This window comes from Cnephaeus nilssonii, assembly GCF_951640355.1.
Source record: "Cnephaeus nilssonii genome assembly, chromosome: 20".
NCBI classification, from domain to species: Eukaryota; Metazoa; Chordata; class Mammalia; order Chiroptera; family Vespertilionidae; genus Cnephaeus; species Cnephaeus nilssonii.
The window spans coordinates 50,422,731-50,437,699 of NC_137091.1; the positions used below are offsets into that span (position 1 = coordinate 50,422,731).

At 53.0% G+C, this 14,969-nt stretch overlaps 1 protein-coding gene across 1 annotated transcript; it reads left to right on the forward strand.

The window, feature by feature from the left end:
• Nucleotides 1-1,495: 1,495 nt before the first annotated feature.
• On the forward strand, nucleotides 1,496-12,482 carry ZNF582 (zinc finger protein 582). Its single transcript, XM_079760279.1, has 6 exons — nucleotides 1,496-1,621; nucleotides 4,088-4,230; nucleotides 4,916-5,002; nucleotides 6,093-6,219; nucleotides 6,463-6,558; nucleotides 11,440-12,482. The coding sequence occupies exons 3-6, from the start codon at nucleotides 5,000-5,002 to the stop codon at nucleotides 12,339-12,341; spliced, it is 1,128 nt and encodes a 375-aa protein (XP_079616405.1). The 5' UTR covers nucleotides 1,496-1,621; nucleotides 4,088-4,230; nucleotides 4,916-4,999; the 3' UTR covers nucleotides 12,342-12,482.
• The last annotated feature ends 2,487 nt before the right edge of the window (nucleotides 12,483-14,969 follow it).

The window sequence follows — 14,969 nt, forward strand, 5'->3', positions numbered from 1 at the left end:
GGGGGGGGCCCACTTTGCTGGAATGGCCCAGCGGTCCCAGCCCAGGGGTCAGCCTCACGGGCTGTTTCATTGGGGCCTCGGGGCCGGTGACGTCACGTCTTCTGCTCTGAAGGCTCACCCACCACCCAGCGCGGAGGCAGCGCCCCTCCCGGGCTCTGCGCCCCAATCCCAGGCACTGCAGGTCCCCCAGACCGTGTGTCCGCGGCTTGAGGTCTGGAACGTGCCTTCCCCGGGAAAGCCCCTGCGGTTCTTCATTCCCCTTCTCTCGGGGACGGCGCGTTCCGTCTGCGGAGACTCGTTTCTTCCACATTCTTTAGTTTTTTAAAAATACGTTTTTATTGATTTCAGAGAGGAAGGGAGAGGCAAGACACAGAAACATCCATGATGAGAGAGAATCCTGGAGCGGCGGCCTCCTGCCCGCCCCACCCTGGGGATGGAGCCCGCAACCCGGGCCTGTGCCCTGACCGGGAATCGAACCCTGACCTCTTGGTCCCTGGGTCGACACTCAACCCCAGCGCCAGGGCGGCCGGGCCCCATGATCTGGGTTTTTTGTTTACACCCACGACACCATCAGAGTTGGAAGCAGGGACTCCTCCCTGGAGCTTTTTCCCCCCACGGCCTTCCCCCTTCAACCATGGCTGCCACCATCAGACACACAGACAGCGCGAGGGCCCTTTTCCCTGCATCTGCACCGGCCCCCTCAGCGCATCCATTTCCACGGGGGACCCTGGGCGTGGCCCCAGGACACACCGCCACCTGGGCCGGGAGGGACCGGGCACCACGGGGCCTGCCCCGCACCCAGGACCGGGGCCCCGCGGCCTCAGGGACCACGCCGCCCGGGGAGTGCGCCTCCAGGCTCCCCGCGCTCCCACACGCAGACCTGAGCTGCCGGGGCGGAAGGGGACTTGGCCGAGAGGTCACCCCGCAGCAGAAGACGCCTCGACGTCTCGTTCCAAACGTTCTTGCCGACGTGGCCCCCGCATGATGGACGTTTATTTCGACGCAGACACAATGTTCACAACCGGTTCTCCGACCGACCCTTGGGCTTTCTTCCTCCTTCCAAGCCTTCCGGGGTCGTGGCTGCTCCACGGAAATGCTGACTTCAGGGCGGAGACCACTTTTCGCCCCAACATCCCTCGGACCTCAAGTCACACAACCACCGTCGAACGGTCCCCATCAGCGGCCGGGTCAGAACCAAACACGGCGAACACCGTCACAAGCAGCGCCGCACGCGTCGTCACGGCCACGCACACACTCGCACCCGCAACTAGAGAGGCGCGCACGCGCACACTGCACGCCCCACACACCAGAGCGCACTCCCTCAAGTCCCCACCGACGGGCGCGCGCGCGCACGCTGGTACGCATGCGCAGGTGCCGCCCCCTGCGAAACATCGCGAGAACCGGCCTCACGGCGCGCCGCCATCTTTACAGCCTAGAGACTAGGTTTCCCAGAAAACACTGCGGCGCCGTCTCAATCGCTACGCCGCACCGGCGCGGCTCTGTGCGCCTGCGCCATCTTCCGGCTCCAGGCGACGAGTTCGCCGGTACCGACGGGGAAGCTCACCGGGGACGGGCTGGGGGGGCGCAGTGTCGGTGGCACTCGGACCCGAGGAGGCGGCAGGTGAGGGGCTCCGGGGTTTTCCGGGCGCTCCGGGGTCCGTGCGGGAGCGGGCGCCGCGGCCGGGCGGGCCTTGGGCCTGAGGGGGAACCGGAGCGTCTCGCCTTAGTATCGGTCCGCGGCTTCCCGGGTTCTAGACTGCGTTTCCCATCGGCCCCCGCGACGCACGCCCGGCTGGCGTCACAGCTCCTCACTGGGGCCCCCTGACCGCTCCGGTGGGTGAGGAGGGGTCCCGACCCCCTGAAATGGCTCGGTGAAGTGTGGTAGCCACCATCCTGAGGTAAACACTGCTGTTTGGGTTTTAACCCTGCTGCTCCGGCTCCGGCTCCGGCCCGCACTCACTTCCTTACACAGCGGGGTGGTTCCCGCAGCTCCAGACCGGGACCTGGGGGCTCCCCTAAACCCCTCCCCCATCACAGACGCCATTCTCCTGTGCCGGGGACCGGGACCACGGGAGACTGATTCCCGCTGACGCAGCGGCTCCAGGAGGTGACACAGCAGCTGACCTTTAGAGACAACCTGCTTCCGCAAGATAGGGCCGCATTCCAGTGTCCAGCACTTAGAATTTAGAACAAAGGAAATTTTTTGTGGTTTGGACCTTTAAAAAGACTGCCTACACGCCGGAACCGGTGTGGCTCAGTGGATAGAGCGTCGGCCTGCGGACTGAAGGGTCCCAGGTTCGATTCCCTTCCAGGGCATGTACCTTGGTTGCGGGCACATCCCCAGTAGGGGGCGTGCAGGAGGCAGCTGATCAGTGTTTCTAACTATCTCTTTCCCTTCCTCTCTGTAAAAAGTCAATAAAATATATTTTAAAAAAAAGACTGCCTACACCTGGAACGGCGCGGTCGTGAGAGCGGACTCCACCTGCGTGTGGTGCCCTCGCGGCCGTCCTGGCCAGCTCAGTAAATCCTTGCCTGCTTTTTTAATCAATCAGCAGCCTCCGGTGGTCTTACTCTGACTCCAGGGTTCGACCCCACAACATTAGGCTTTTTGCATCGACTCTTACGCATGCCTTTTGTTGTTGTTGTTAAATCTAGGGCGAAATTTTGTTCCATGACGTTCACAAAGAGTTGCAGGACCCCCAAAAATTTAGAAGCGGAGACTTACCCCTTGGGAACATTTTTAGATGATTTTGTTCAAAATCTGTGAGCACCAGTGGGGAAAGGGTTGAGGCAATCCGGGGCCACTCATGTGATAAGGTATGACAGATAATGCTAAAACAGTGGCTCGAAGGAAGGAAAAATTCCCGTTACACGATACCAAGGAACATTCATAATTATCTCACTTATGTATTACTTACAATGCAATATTTGTGAAGAAGAAAAAAAAGATAGAACTATTAGTCACGTGTTGGGCGCTGTCCTAAACTCCTTTATAAACAGCTCAAGAAGCGGTTAAGTGACATCACTCTTAACACTTGGATGTTTCCTATTCCGATCTCTTTTTAAGATTTCCCCCACCCCCGTGTCCGTATTGGGGTGGGTTTGACTTCTTTTGCTGAATGTTCTTACCTGGTACAAAGGGTCCGGTTGTGAATGTCATTCATTGTTGAGCCTGAGGAGGGGCGGTGAAGGATTGAAGAAAAGACAGACAAAGGGAATACGGCTGGGGCTCGGTGGATCGCCCCTGCCTGGATGAGGACACAAAAGACCCAGCCTGCAAGCCAATGCTTTATTTATTTATATTTTTAATATATTTTTTAATTGATTTCTTACAGAGAGGAAGAGAGAGGGATAGAGAGCCAGAAACATCGACGAGAGAGAAACATCGATCAGCCGCCTCCTGCACACCCCCCACTGGGGACGTGCCAGCAACCAAGGCACGTGCCCCTGACCGGAATCGAACCCGGGACCCCCCCAGTCCGCAGGCCGACGCTCTATCTACTGAGGCAAACCGGTTAGGGCCTATTCTTTATTTTATAGTCTGATTAAAACAGGGGTAGCCCTAGCTGGTTTGGCTCAGAGGATAGAGCGTAGACCTGCAGACTGAAGGGTCCTGGGTTTGATTCTGGTCCAGGGCACATGCCCAGGTTGTGGGCTCGATCCCCAGTGGGGGGCGTGCCGGAGGCAGCCGATCAATGGTTCTCTCTCATCATTGACTTTTCTATCTCTCTCTTCCTCTCTGAAATAAATAAAAACATATTTAAAAAATAAGTATATGAAACAAGGGTAGATTAACACGTATACAAATGTTCTTGTTTTGGCAGCACTTGCTGCACCTGCCACAGCCCGTTAGCTACTTAGGAAAGAACGAGGGAGGGCTGCAAGGTCAGGCTTAATTATGCTGGGAGAGCTCTGCCCTCCAGGCTGGGACTTGTCTGTGGTCCCGCCACAGGTCAGCCGAGGCTCGGCCCTAGAGCCGCTCCGTACAGTTGTCTGTGGGCATCGACCAGCTGGCTGGGCCCACATTGATCGGACCACTTGCCTGCTTGTGGGCTGTTCTGTGCTGATTTTCGGTTCTGTTTTCCAGCAGCTGTTAACTGTGCACACAGCTGCGCACAGTGTTACCTCTGCACAGCGGCCTCTTTCTGTGCTGATCATGGAGCGTGGGACCTGCTTCATCTAATCGCCCTCCCCGCCCCCCCCCACCCACCCTCCACCTGTGGACTCAAGGTGGGGCCCACGGAGTGGTGTGTCCGCCAGGCCTTCAGCAGGGCTGCGGGCTCTTTGTGAACTTAGACATCGGGGACTGCCAGGGAGACTTCCGAAGGTGTTCCATTGTGAGTGTGAGAGAGTCGGATGGTCTGGTTTGGGGGAAGACTTGCTTCTTGGCTGGGCTGATCCGGATCAGGCCGGCTCTCTGGGGCTTCCTTGTCTGTGGGATGCCACGTGGTCTTAGTCACTGGACCAGGTCTCGGGGTGTTTCGGGGAAATGGGAGAGAGCCGTAACCAGTTTGGCTCAGTGGATAGAGCGTCGGCCTGTGGACTGGAGGGTGCCAGGTTCCATTCCAGTCAAGGGCATGTGCCTTGGTTGTGGGCGTGTCCCCAGTCGGGGGTGTGCAGGAGGCAGCTGATCGATGTTTCTCTCTCATCGATGTTTCTAGCTCTCTATCCCTCTCCCTTCCTCTCTGTAAAAAATCAATAAAATATATATATATTTTTTTTAAAAAAAAAGGAAATGGGAGAGAAAGGCCACTGGGTCCCTGTGTCCTTGCAGCCGCTGGAGTTGGGTGAGGGCCCCAGTGTGTCCCGTCTCCCTCTCATTGGTCGGGAGGTGGGGCTGAACGGGATGGGACTGGTAACCATGGCGCCCTGGGAGCCGCCAGGCAAGCCCGGTGTTCGCTGTTTCCTCCCCCAGCTCTGCCCTCTCAGGACTCGGGCCTTGGCCCGGAGGAGCCGGGAGGAGGACCCCTCCGCCCATGACATTCTGAGCGTCGCGTCCATGGTGAGTTTCCAGATCCTGTAGAGACTCGCTCTCCTTGTCCCAGAGCTTCCTTCCCGCCTGGTCTCCGTCCCAGAGAGTCCGGCGCTCAGAGCTTCCTGCTTTAGGAGTGAAAGGACCGGGCAGCCACAGTCCTCTCCGTCTCCCTCTTCCAGCAGAAGTTCTTGGTTGGGGTTTATTTTTCGTTGACTCCGTCAAAGTAGAGGTTCCGGGTCGCCCCTGGAGAATTTAGCATGTGCCAAGGTGAGAGTAAGTCACCATTGGGGACACTCCACGCAGCTGGGTTTTAATTTTCACCCCAGACCTGTGTGCCAGAGCTTGGGTGTGTAGTAAAAAGGAGCATCCCAAGAACATTTAAGCCCTGGCTGGTGTGGCTCAGTGGATAGAGTGCTGGCCTGGGGACTGAATGGTCCCAGTTCCATTCCAGACAGGGCACATGCCCGGGTTGCGGGCTCGATCCCCAATAGGGAGCGTGCAGGAGGCAGCCGATCAATAAGTCTCTCTCATCATAGATGTTTCTATCTTTCCTTCTTCCTTCTTCTCTGAAATCAATAAAAATATATTTATTTTATTTTTTAAAATATATTTTATTGGTTTTTTACAGGGAGGAAGGGAGAGGGATAGACAGAAACATCGATGAGAGAGAAACATCAATCAGCTGCCTCCTGCACACCCCCCACTGGGGATGTGCCCGAAACCAAGGTACATGCCCTTGACCGGAATCGAACCTGGGACCCGAGTCCGCAGGCCGACGCTCTATCCACTGAGCCAAACCGGTCAGGGCAAAAATACATTTATTTTTAAAAAAATGATTCTCTCTTATCATTGATGTTTCTATCTCTTCCTCTCCCTTCCTCTCTGAAATCAATACAAATATATATATTTTGAAAAAACACAAAAAAGAAAATAGTCTTTTAAAAAAAGAACATTTAAACTCACACCCGTGTTCTCCTGTCATCGGCTCTCTTCAGAGGCCTCCGCCCCAGCCTTTTCCTGCAAAGACTTCTCCCAGCCCCTCTCCCCCACCCCCTCTCCCCCCAACGAGAGACGTTCCCATGAGGTAGGCGTGTCACACACCTGCTCGTCGTTGCAGGGGTCGGACCTGTTCAGGGAAGTGGCCGTCGTCTTCTCCCGGGAAGAATGGGCGTGGCTGGCGCCTGCCCAGAGGGCTCTGTACAGGGACGTGATGTTGGAGACCTACAGCCACCTGCTCTCGCTGGGTGAGGCGCCCGGCCTGGCAGGGCGGAGGGACCCCGTGGGTGGAGGTGTTCTTGCCTTGTCCATGTGAGGGGTTAAAGGGCAGCTCTGGGCTGAAGCTACCTTGTCCCCAGGCCTCGGGTGACTGTCAGGTTGACCCCTGTCCCTTCCCGGCCTGGCCTCTCATCCTCGACGAGACCGGGTCCTGGGTCTGGGCTCTCGGGCCGCACCATCACCGGGCGTCGTGTTTTTTCTCTCACATCCAGGTCTCGTCGTTTCCAAGCCTGATGTGATCTCCTTCCTGGAGGACGGCGAGGAGCCCTGGAGGGCGGCGGGGGCGGCGGCGGGAAGCCTGTGCCCCGGTGAGTGAGGCGCGTGGGGGAGGAGGGAGGCCAGCGCGGTGACCGTCCAGCAGGTCGGAAGGAAGCCGCCCTTTGAGGTGGAAAGTAGTTCCTCTGAGTCGCCACGCTCAGAGGCCAGGCCGAGGCGTCTCCTCCGGCGGCTTGTGAGCAGCACTTGACAACAGCGGCTCCTCCGGGAGCATCCCCTGCCTCTTGCCCCTCCGCCTCTCTGACCCCCTCAGCCCCCGCGGGGGGTCCTCTCACCGTCTCGAGAGGTCGGCTCAGACTCGGCCTCTTCCTTCCTGTCCATCTCCCTTCCCCAGGACCTTCTCTGCTGCCAGGCTAAATACCACCCATGCTGGGCTCTCCAGTATGGCGCAGCTGGTGCCACATGGCCATTGACATTTTTTTTTTAATGTATTTTATTGATTTTTTTTTTTACAGAGAGGAAGGGAGAGGGATAGAGAGTTAGAAACATCGATCAGCTGCCTCCTGCACACCTACTGGGGATGTGCCCACAACCAAGGTACAAGCCCTTCACCGGAATCGAACCTGGAATCCTTCAGTCCGCAGGCCGACGCTCTATCCACTGAGCCAAACCGGTTAGGGCAGCCATTGACATTTAAATGAATTACAGTGCGCCCTGCTCAGTGGTTGAGCGTCGACCTATGAACCAGGAGGTCACGGTTCGATTCCTAGTCGGGGCACATGCCCGGGTTGTGGGCTCGATCCCCAGTGGGGGGGCGTGCAGGAGGCAGCTGATCTGTGATTCTCTCTCATCATTGGTGGTTCTCTCTCCCTTTCTCTCTGAAACCAATGCAAATATATTTAAATAAGAAAATAAGTGAAACCCATTTAGAACTTTATTACCTGCGTAGCGGTTGCCACGTTTCAAACGTCCCGGAGCCGCTCCCTGGCTCGTGGCCGCCGTGTCAGGCCCACAGATGTGGAACATCTCCCCTCTGGCAGCCGGGTCTGTCGGAGAGCGCAGATGGCTGCCGCTGCCTCCGCGTCTTCCTCCCACCCCAAGGACACTTCCAGCCGCCTCCCCATCCGCTCACCGGGCACGTCCGGGTTAAAGGTCCCAAGGGGAGCCCTGGCAGGTCTCTCCCTGTCCCTGCACTTCGGTAACAGGACTCGATTCTTCAGCTTGCTCAGGTCAAAAACTCTCTCCCCCCCACCCACCCCCACCCCCTCAGATATTTTTATTGATTTCAGAGAGGAAGGGAGAGAGAGAGAGAAACATCAGTGATGAGAGAGAATCATGGATCGGCTGCCTCCTGCACGCCCCCTACTGGGAGTCGAACCTGCAACCCCGGCATGTGCCATGACTGGAATTGAACCGTGACCTCCCGGTTCATAGGTCGACGCTCAGCCACGGAGCCACGCCAGCCCGGCTCAAAAACTCTTGGCAGGTCCCTGGCTTTCCTTTCCCACACACTAGGTTAGTCTGTCAGCAAGTCCTGCTCTCTCTGCTGCCAAGTGTACCCAGAGTGGAACCACACAGCCAGCACCACTGCCACCCCGCACCCCCATCGCCTCTGGCTCGGGCTGCCGCAGTGCCTCAGAGCTCTCTCCTCCTCGCCGTCCCCTCGGCCTGGGTGCTCCTGCTCTGGGTGGGATTTCTCGAGCCCAGCGGTGTCGGCATTTCGGGCAGGGTCATTCTTTGCCATGCTGGGGCCATCCTCGGTAGCCTCCCAGTGGACCCTTCCCCTCAGTGGTGACCACCAGATGTCCCAGGCGGGGTCAAGTCTTCCCTGATCGAAAACCCGAGTGACGCCCTGGCCGGGTAGCTCTGTTGGTTAGAGCATCGTCCCAATATGCCAAGGTTGCAGGTTCGATCCCCAGTCAGGGCACATACAAGAATCAACCAATGAATGCATAAATAAGTGGAACAACAAATCAATGTTTCTCTCTCCCTTCCTCCCTCTCTAAAAATCAATAAATAAAAATTTTAAAAAAGAAAAGCAGAGTTAGAATATGACGTGACACTAAAAAAAATCCAACATACCAATAAACAGTTTCCCACATCCGTGCCAACTCTTGTTACGGTGGTTTTTGGTGTGTTTTTCTTCTTTTTTCAATAGTGGCCACCCTCGTGGCTGCGAGGTAGGATTTCATAGTTTCGATTTGGATTTGTCTAGTGCGTCCTCAAACTACGGCCCGCCGACCACATGCAGGTGTTATTTTTTTACTTCAAGATAAGATATGTGCAGTGTGCATAGGAATTTGTTCATAGTTTTTTTAAACTATAGTCCGGCCCTCCAATGGTCTGAGGGACAGTGAACTGGCCCCCTGTTTAAAAAGTTTGAGGACCCCTGGCTAGTGATTGGTGACGTTGAGCATCTTTTCATACGCTCATTGACCGTTTGTATGTCTTCTTTGGGAAACTGTATATTTAAGTCCTTTGCCCATTTTTTCATTGGGATGGGTTGCTTTTGTCATTGAGTTGTGGGAGTTCTTTATATGGTCTGGACATTAACCCATTATAAGATATATGATTTGCACATATTTTCTCCCATTCTGTAGGTTGCCTTTTCACTCTGTTGTTTCCTGTAAATATTTCTCTTTTCCGAGTCCAGCGCAGCTAGAGAGCGGGTCCAGTTCCTGAGTAGGGGCGGCTGGGGATTGAGAAAATGAAAGAAAGAGACAGACAGATTTGAAGGAAAAAGCTGGGGCCGGGTGGGACCACTGTCCTCTGACATGGACAGGGACAGGAGCAGTGACCCAGAGCCGATGCAGCGTGTTTATTTTATACCCCAAATACCAGGAAGTTTTACTAAAGGACAAGGAAAAGGAAATATGTGCATTCTTGTAGCTTCTTTGTAAATCGTCCCTTGTGGGTGGGCCCTAGTCAGATTTAAAGAAATGCCCATGTGCCTTCCCAGGCGCGCTCTACAGTTTCCTTGGACGCCCAGTCACTAAGTTTGATGTGGTCCCACTTGTGTATTGTTGCTTTTCTGGCCTGTGCTTCTGGCGCCGTCTCCAAGAAATTATTCCCAAGTGCGATGTCCTCGAGCGCTCCCTTCTGCTTGCTTCTGGGAGCTTTCTAGCTGTTGGTCCCGTGAGGGTCTCCGTTCCTTGTGAGCTCATGTTGGCAGTTGGCGTGAGGTCAGAGTCTTGCTTCCTTCTTTTGTATGTCGGCACCCAAGTTCCTCAGCACCATTTATGGAAAAGACTGTCTTTTCTTTTTCTTTCTTTTTTAAAATATATTTTATTGATTTTTTACAGAGAGGAAGGGAGAGGGAGAGAGAGTTAGAAACTTCGATGGGAGAGAAACATCGATCAGCTGCCTCCTGCACACCCCCTACTGGGGATGTGCCCGCAACCAAGGCACATGCCCTTGACGGGAATCGAACCTAGGACCCTTCAGTCCGCAGGCCGAGGCTCTAGCCACTGAGCCACACCGGTTAGGGCAAGACTGTCCTTTCTTCATTGTGTGGTCTTGGCACCCTTGTCAAAGATCATCTGAGTATATGCATGAGGGTTTATTTTGGGGCTCTTTCTTTTCTCTTGGTCTGCATATCTGCCTTTAGGCTAGGACCACGCTGTTTTGATTACAATAGCTTTGTCATATGTTTTGTTTTTAATATATTTTATTGATTTTTTTACAGAGAGGAAGAGAGAGGGATAGAGAATTAGAAACATCGATCAGCTGCCTCTTGCACACCTCCAACTGGGGATGTGCCCACAACCAAGGTACATGCCTTTGACCGGAATCGAACCTGGGACCCTTGAGTCCGCAGGCCGACGCTCTATCCACTGAGCCACACCGGTTTCGGCTTGTCATATGTTTTGAAGTCAGGAAGTGTGAGACCTTTGTTCTTCCCTTTTTTTTTATATTTATTTTTTTATTTTTTTTTCTAATATATTTTTATTGATTTCAGAGAGGAAGGGAGAGGGCTAGAGAGATAAGAACATCAGTGATAAGAGAGAATCATCGATTGGCTGCCTCCTGCACGTCCCCCACAGCCTGGGGCGGGGGTGGGGAGGATCAAGGCCACAACCCGGGCATGTGCCCTCGGCCGGAATCGAACCCGGGACCCTTCAGTCCACAGGCCAGCGCTCCATCCACTGAGCCAAACGAGCTAGGGCTTTGTTCTTCCTTTTCAAGATTGTTTGGCCATCTGAGATCCCTCAAGTTCCGTATGAGGAAACCAGAACATTTAATGCTAAGACGATACATAAGATTTTTAGACATTATTTCTTTGGTTGTCCAAATAATTAACTGTAAAATACTGTGTCTAGGCCTTGGCCGGGTAGCTCAGTTGGTTACAGTGTCGTCTGGAAGCGCCAGGATTTCAAGTGTGCTCCCCGGTCAGGGCACATAACTAGGTTTTGGCCTTGACCCCTGGTTGAGCACATATGGGAGGCAACCAATCAATGTTTCTCTCCCTTCCTCTCTCTCTAAAATCAATGAAAATATATCCTCGGGCCCTGGCTGGTTTGGCTCAGTGGATAGAGCATCGGCCTGTGGACTGAGGGGTCCCAGGTTCGATTCCGGCCAAAGGCACATGCCTGGGTTTTGGGCTCGATCCCCAGTGGGAGGGCGTGCACAATGCAGCTGATCAATGATTCTCATCATTGATGTTTCTCTCTATCCCTCTCCCTTCCACTCTAAAATCAATAAAAATATTTTTATAAAAAAGAAACTATATCCTCGGGTGAGGAGTAAAAAAAAAAAGATAGAGGCCATTTCCAAGCACTACTCTTACAACCTTCCTGATTCCCTCACTCACCTCATTCATGGCATTTTTCTCTTTCTCCGTACGATCCGTCCAGTTTCTCATCACTCACATTCAGGAGCGTATCGGTGTTATCTTCCGTTTTTACTAGACACGTTCCTTTTTCTGCAAAAGGAAAAAAACCAAAACGCATGCTTGCTCTTTCGTTCTTTTTCAGTCTTGGAGGCCCTGTCTGGAACGAAGGCGTCATCTCCAGAGCAGCCCGTTTGTGAAGCACAAACAGCCCGGGCGGAGAGAACGGAAAGCCTCAGGGGTTACGGTCTCGAGCGCTCGCGTTTCCACGACGACTGGGAGTGCGGGAGCCGGAGTGACAGCCAGCAGGGGGGTCCGGATGAATATCAGAGTCCAGTGATCCTCAGTCCTGAAGAAACGCCCCCTTTCGGCCCCCAAGCATCCCTCACTTTTTGTGAGAAAGTCCATCCTGGGGCCGAGCCCTATGAATACGACGAATGCAGAGAAGCCTTCTGGCCAGAAGGCTTCCTTCTTCACCGAGGAATCCACCCCAGCGAGAAACCCTACAAGTGCAAGGAGTGCGGGAAGGCCTTTAAATACGGCTCGCGCCTCGTTCAGCATGAGAACATTCATTCTGGCAAGAAGCCCTACGAGTGCCAGGAATGTGGGAAGGCCTTCAACTCGGGTTCAAACTTCATACAGCACCAGAGAGTCCACACGGGCGAGAAACCGTACGAATGCCAGGACTGCGCCAAGGCCTTCAGCCGGAGCTCCCAGCTAATCGAGCACCAGCGCATCCACACCGGAGAGAAGCCCTATCAGTGCAAAGAGTGTGGGAAGGCCTTCAATCGGATATCCCATCTCAGAGTCCACGGGAGAATCCACACGGGGGAGAAGCCCTACGCCTGCGAGGAATGTGGGATGACCTTCAGCCACCGGTCTCAGTTGATCCAACATCAGACTCTTCATACCGGCAAGAAGCTCTACGAATGCAAGGACTGCGGGAAGGCATTTAATCAGGGCTCGACGCTCATCCGGCATCAGAGGATTCACACGGGGGAGAAGCCCTATGAATGCCAGGCCCCTGCGGGAAGGCGTTTCGGGTGAGCTCACAACTGAAGCAGCACCAGAGGACTCACACTGGGGAGAAACCCTACCCGTGTAAGGCGTGCGGGAGGGCTTTCAAACGGCTCTCCCATCTCACCGTGCATCACAGAGTCCACACGGGGGAGAAGCCCTACGCGTGCAAGGCCTGCGGGAAGGCCTTCAGCCACTGCTCCCAGCTGGTTCAGCATCAGGTGGCTCACACCGAGGAGAAGGCCTGTGACTGTGAGGAAGGTGGGAGGACTTTCGGTCATGGTCCAGCCACTCTTCAGCGTCCAAGAAGGCAACGTAGAAAAACACAGGTGAATGTAATAAACGTAGAGAAGCCTTCCTTCAGCGCTTATCCCTTGTTGATCATCAGAGAATTTATGTTAGCAAGCAGCCATAGGAATGGAAGCAGTGGGGAGAGCCCATTGGCTTAGGCCCGTGGTCGGCAAACTCATTAGTCCACAGAGCCAAATATCAACAGTACAAGGATTGAAATTTCTTTTGAGAGCCAAATTTTTTAAACTTAAACTTCTAACGCCACTTCTTCAAAATAGACTCGCCCAGGCCCAGGTATTTTGTGTAAGAGCCACACTCAAGGGGCCAAAGAGCCACATGTGGCTCGCAAGCCGCAGTTTGCCGACCACGGGCTTAGCCTAATCACAGCTTCCTCCTGTCATCTTGCAGAAAGACGGAGAATTTAACAAGCCAGAATGCCTTTATTCAGAGCTGTCCTTCCTCCCGATTCGTACATTTCATACTGAAGAAAATTTTTTATGGGTATAAATTGTTTAGTCCATGATTATCAATGAAGCAAGGAAATTTTGGAAAACATTTTGTCTCTAAAACATTCTTGATTCGGCTTTTCTACCTACCTAGGTAATAATTTTAACATTAGCCAAAGGTTTAAATTTTCCTGGAAATTGAAAAGACGAAAAACAAAAAAGGAAACAGCCAAATTACTCTTGGGTTAAAAAGGAAATAAATATTGCAGTTATAATAAATGGCAAAGAAAAAAATGACAGACGTTGGCCAGGTAGCTCAATTGGGTGGAGCATTGTCTTGTTAAGACAAGGTTTCAGGTTCAATCCCTAGTCAGCGTATATACAAGAATCAACTAATTAGCCCTGCCTGGTTTGGCTCAGTGGATAGAGCTTCGGCCTGTGGACTGAAAGGTCTCGGGTTTGATTGCGGTCAAGGGCACATGCCCAGTTTGCGGACTCAATCCCCAGTAGAAGGTGTGCAGGAAACAGCCGACCAATGATTCTCATCATTGATGTTTCTACCTCGCCCTCTCTGAAATCATTAAAAAATTAAAAAACAAAAAAAGAATCAACCAATAAATACATAAATGACTGTGTGTATGTGGGGGGAATCCATGTTTATCTCTTTCTCAAATTTTTAAAAAAATGACGAAGAGTTTTTTTTAAATCCCAATAGACTTTAAATGTTGTTAGACATGAAAACCTGCAAGATTATTCTCAAATATATACATTTTTATTTTTTTAAATATATTTTATTGATTTTTTTTTTACAGAGAAGAAGGGAGAGTGAGAGAGTTAGAAACATCGATTAGAGAGAAACATCAATCAGCTGCCTCCTGCACACTCAACCCAAGCCAGCGGCACAATCAACAGTCCATACTCTCTGCGCGCATTTGCGCGTGCGCCTCCGGACCTCTGCCTTTCGCCACTCACCTGAGTTTCTGCCTTACAGTCCAGATTCCCCCCGTATGAGCCTGGGTCCCCAGGGTCTCGCCCATAAATGGGGTTCAGTGCAGTCGGAACGGGTTCAGCGCAGTCCGGAGCTTTTGTCTCCTTCCCGCTAGAGAAAGCCAGCCAGGCCCTCAGCCTCCCCGTCCTCTCCGGCTCCGTCCTCTGCACGCACGCGCCCACGTCTCCGAACCTCAGGCTTCCGCGGCTCCTCTGATTCTCCGTATGCTTTTCTCTTCCCTTCTAGTTGTAGGATTTGCAGTCAGCCAGCTCTCCTGCGGTTCTGGATGACGTCCGTTTTGTCTTTTAGTTGTAGTTTTGAAATTGGTGTGCGAGGCAGCAGTTGAGGTGTTTACCTACGCCGCCATCTTGGTTTCTCCTTAATTGAGCTTTGAGATGCACGCACCATGAAATGTCCACATACTCACTGAAAATTAAACTTAAAATCCAAAATTTTGCAGTTACTTTACCCATAAATAGAGGTGTGACATACCTGAACGATAATAAATTAAATGTATGTACATGGTAACGAACCATTTTTCATACAATGCTAAGGAGCGGGGTCACTGAATAGGGAAACAACAGCCTTTCAGTGACATTGGGAACTGAAGTCCCAGATCTGTCTTCGGAGTCCTCAACAGGCCGGCCAGCAGAGGAACGGGTATCGGCCAGCTCTGTTCGCACTTGCTGTTTAGCATCCTTCGTGAGCTTTTTGTGCCATTGGGCCAATTCCTCTCTTAATTTCTTCTATTTCTTTGGCCACATGCTGTTCTTCGTGTATCTGGAAGCATGCCACATCCGGTGTGCACTGCTCATGTGCACCTGTCACTTCGTGCAGGACTTGCTGTAGACTGTTTCTCATTGTCGGGAACACTTTTGTTGCTCCGAACAGGCCTTCTGCGGTTTTCTCACTTCTCACCGCAACTCCACCTTT

Excerpts from the sequence above, each read along its gene's own strand:
- ZNF582 (XM_079760279.1), top strand. Across the intron at positions 6,220-6,462 it reads CAGCCACCTGCTCTCGCTGG|GTCTCGTCGTTTCCAAGCCT; the intron begins GTGAGGCGCCCG and ends TCTCACATCCAG. Across the intron at positions 6,559-11,439 it reads GGCGGGAAGCCTGTGCCCCG|TCTTGGAGGCCCTGTCTGGA; the intron begins GTGAGTGAGGCG and ends GTTCTTTTTCAG.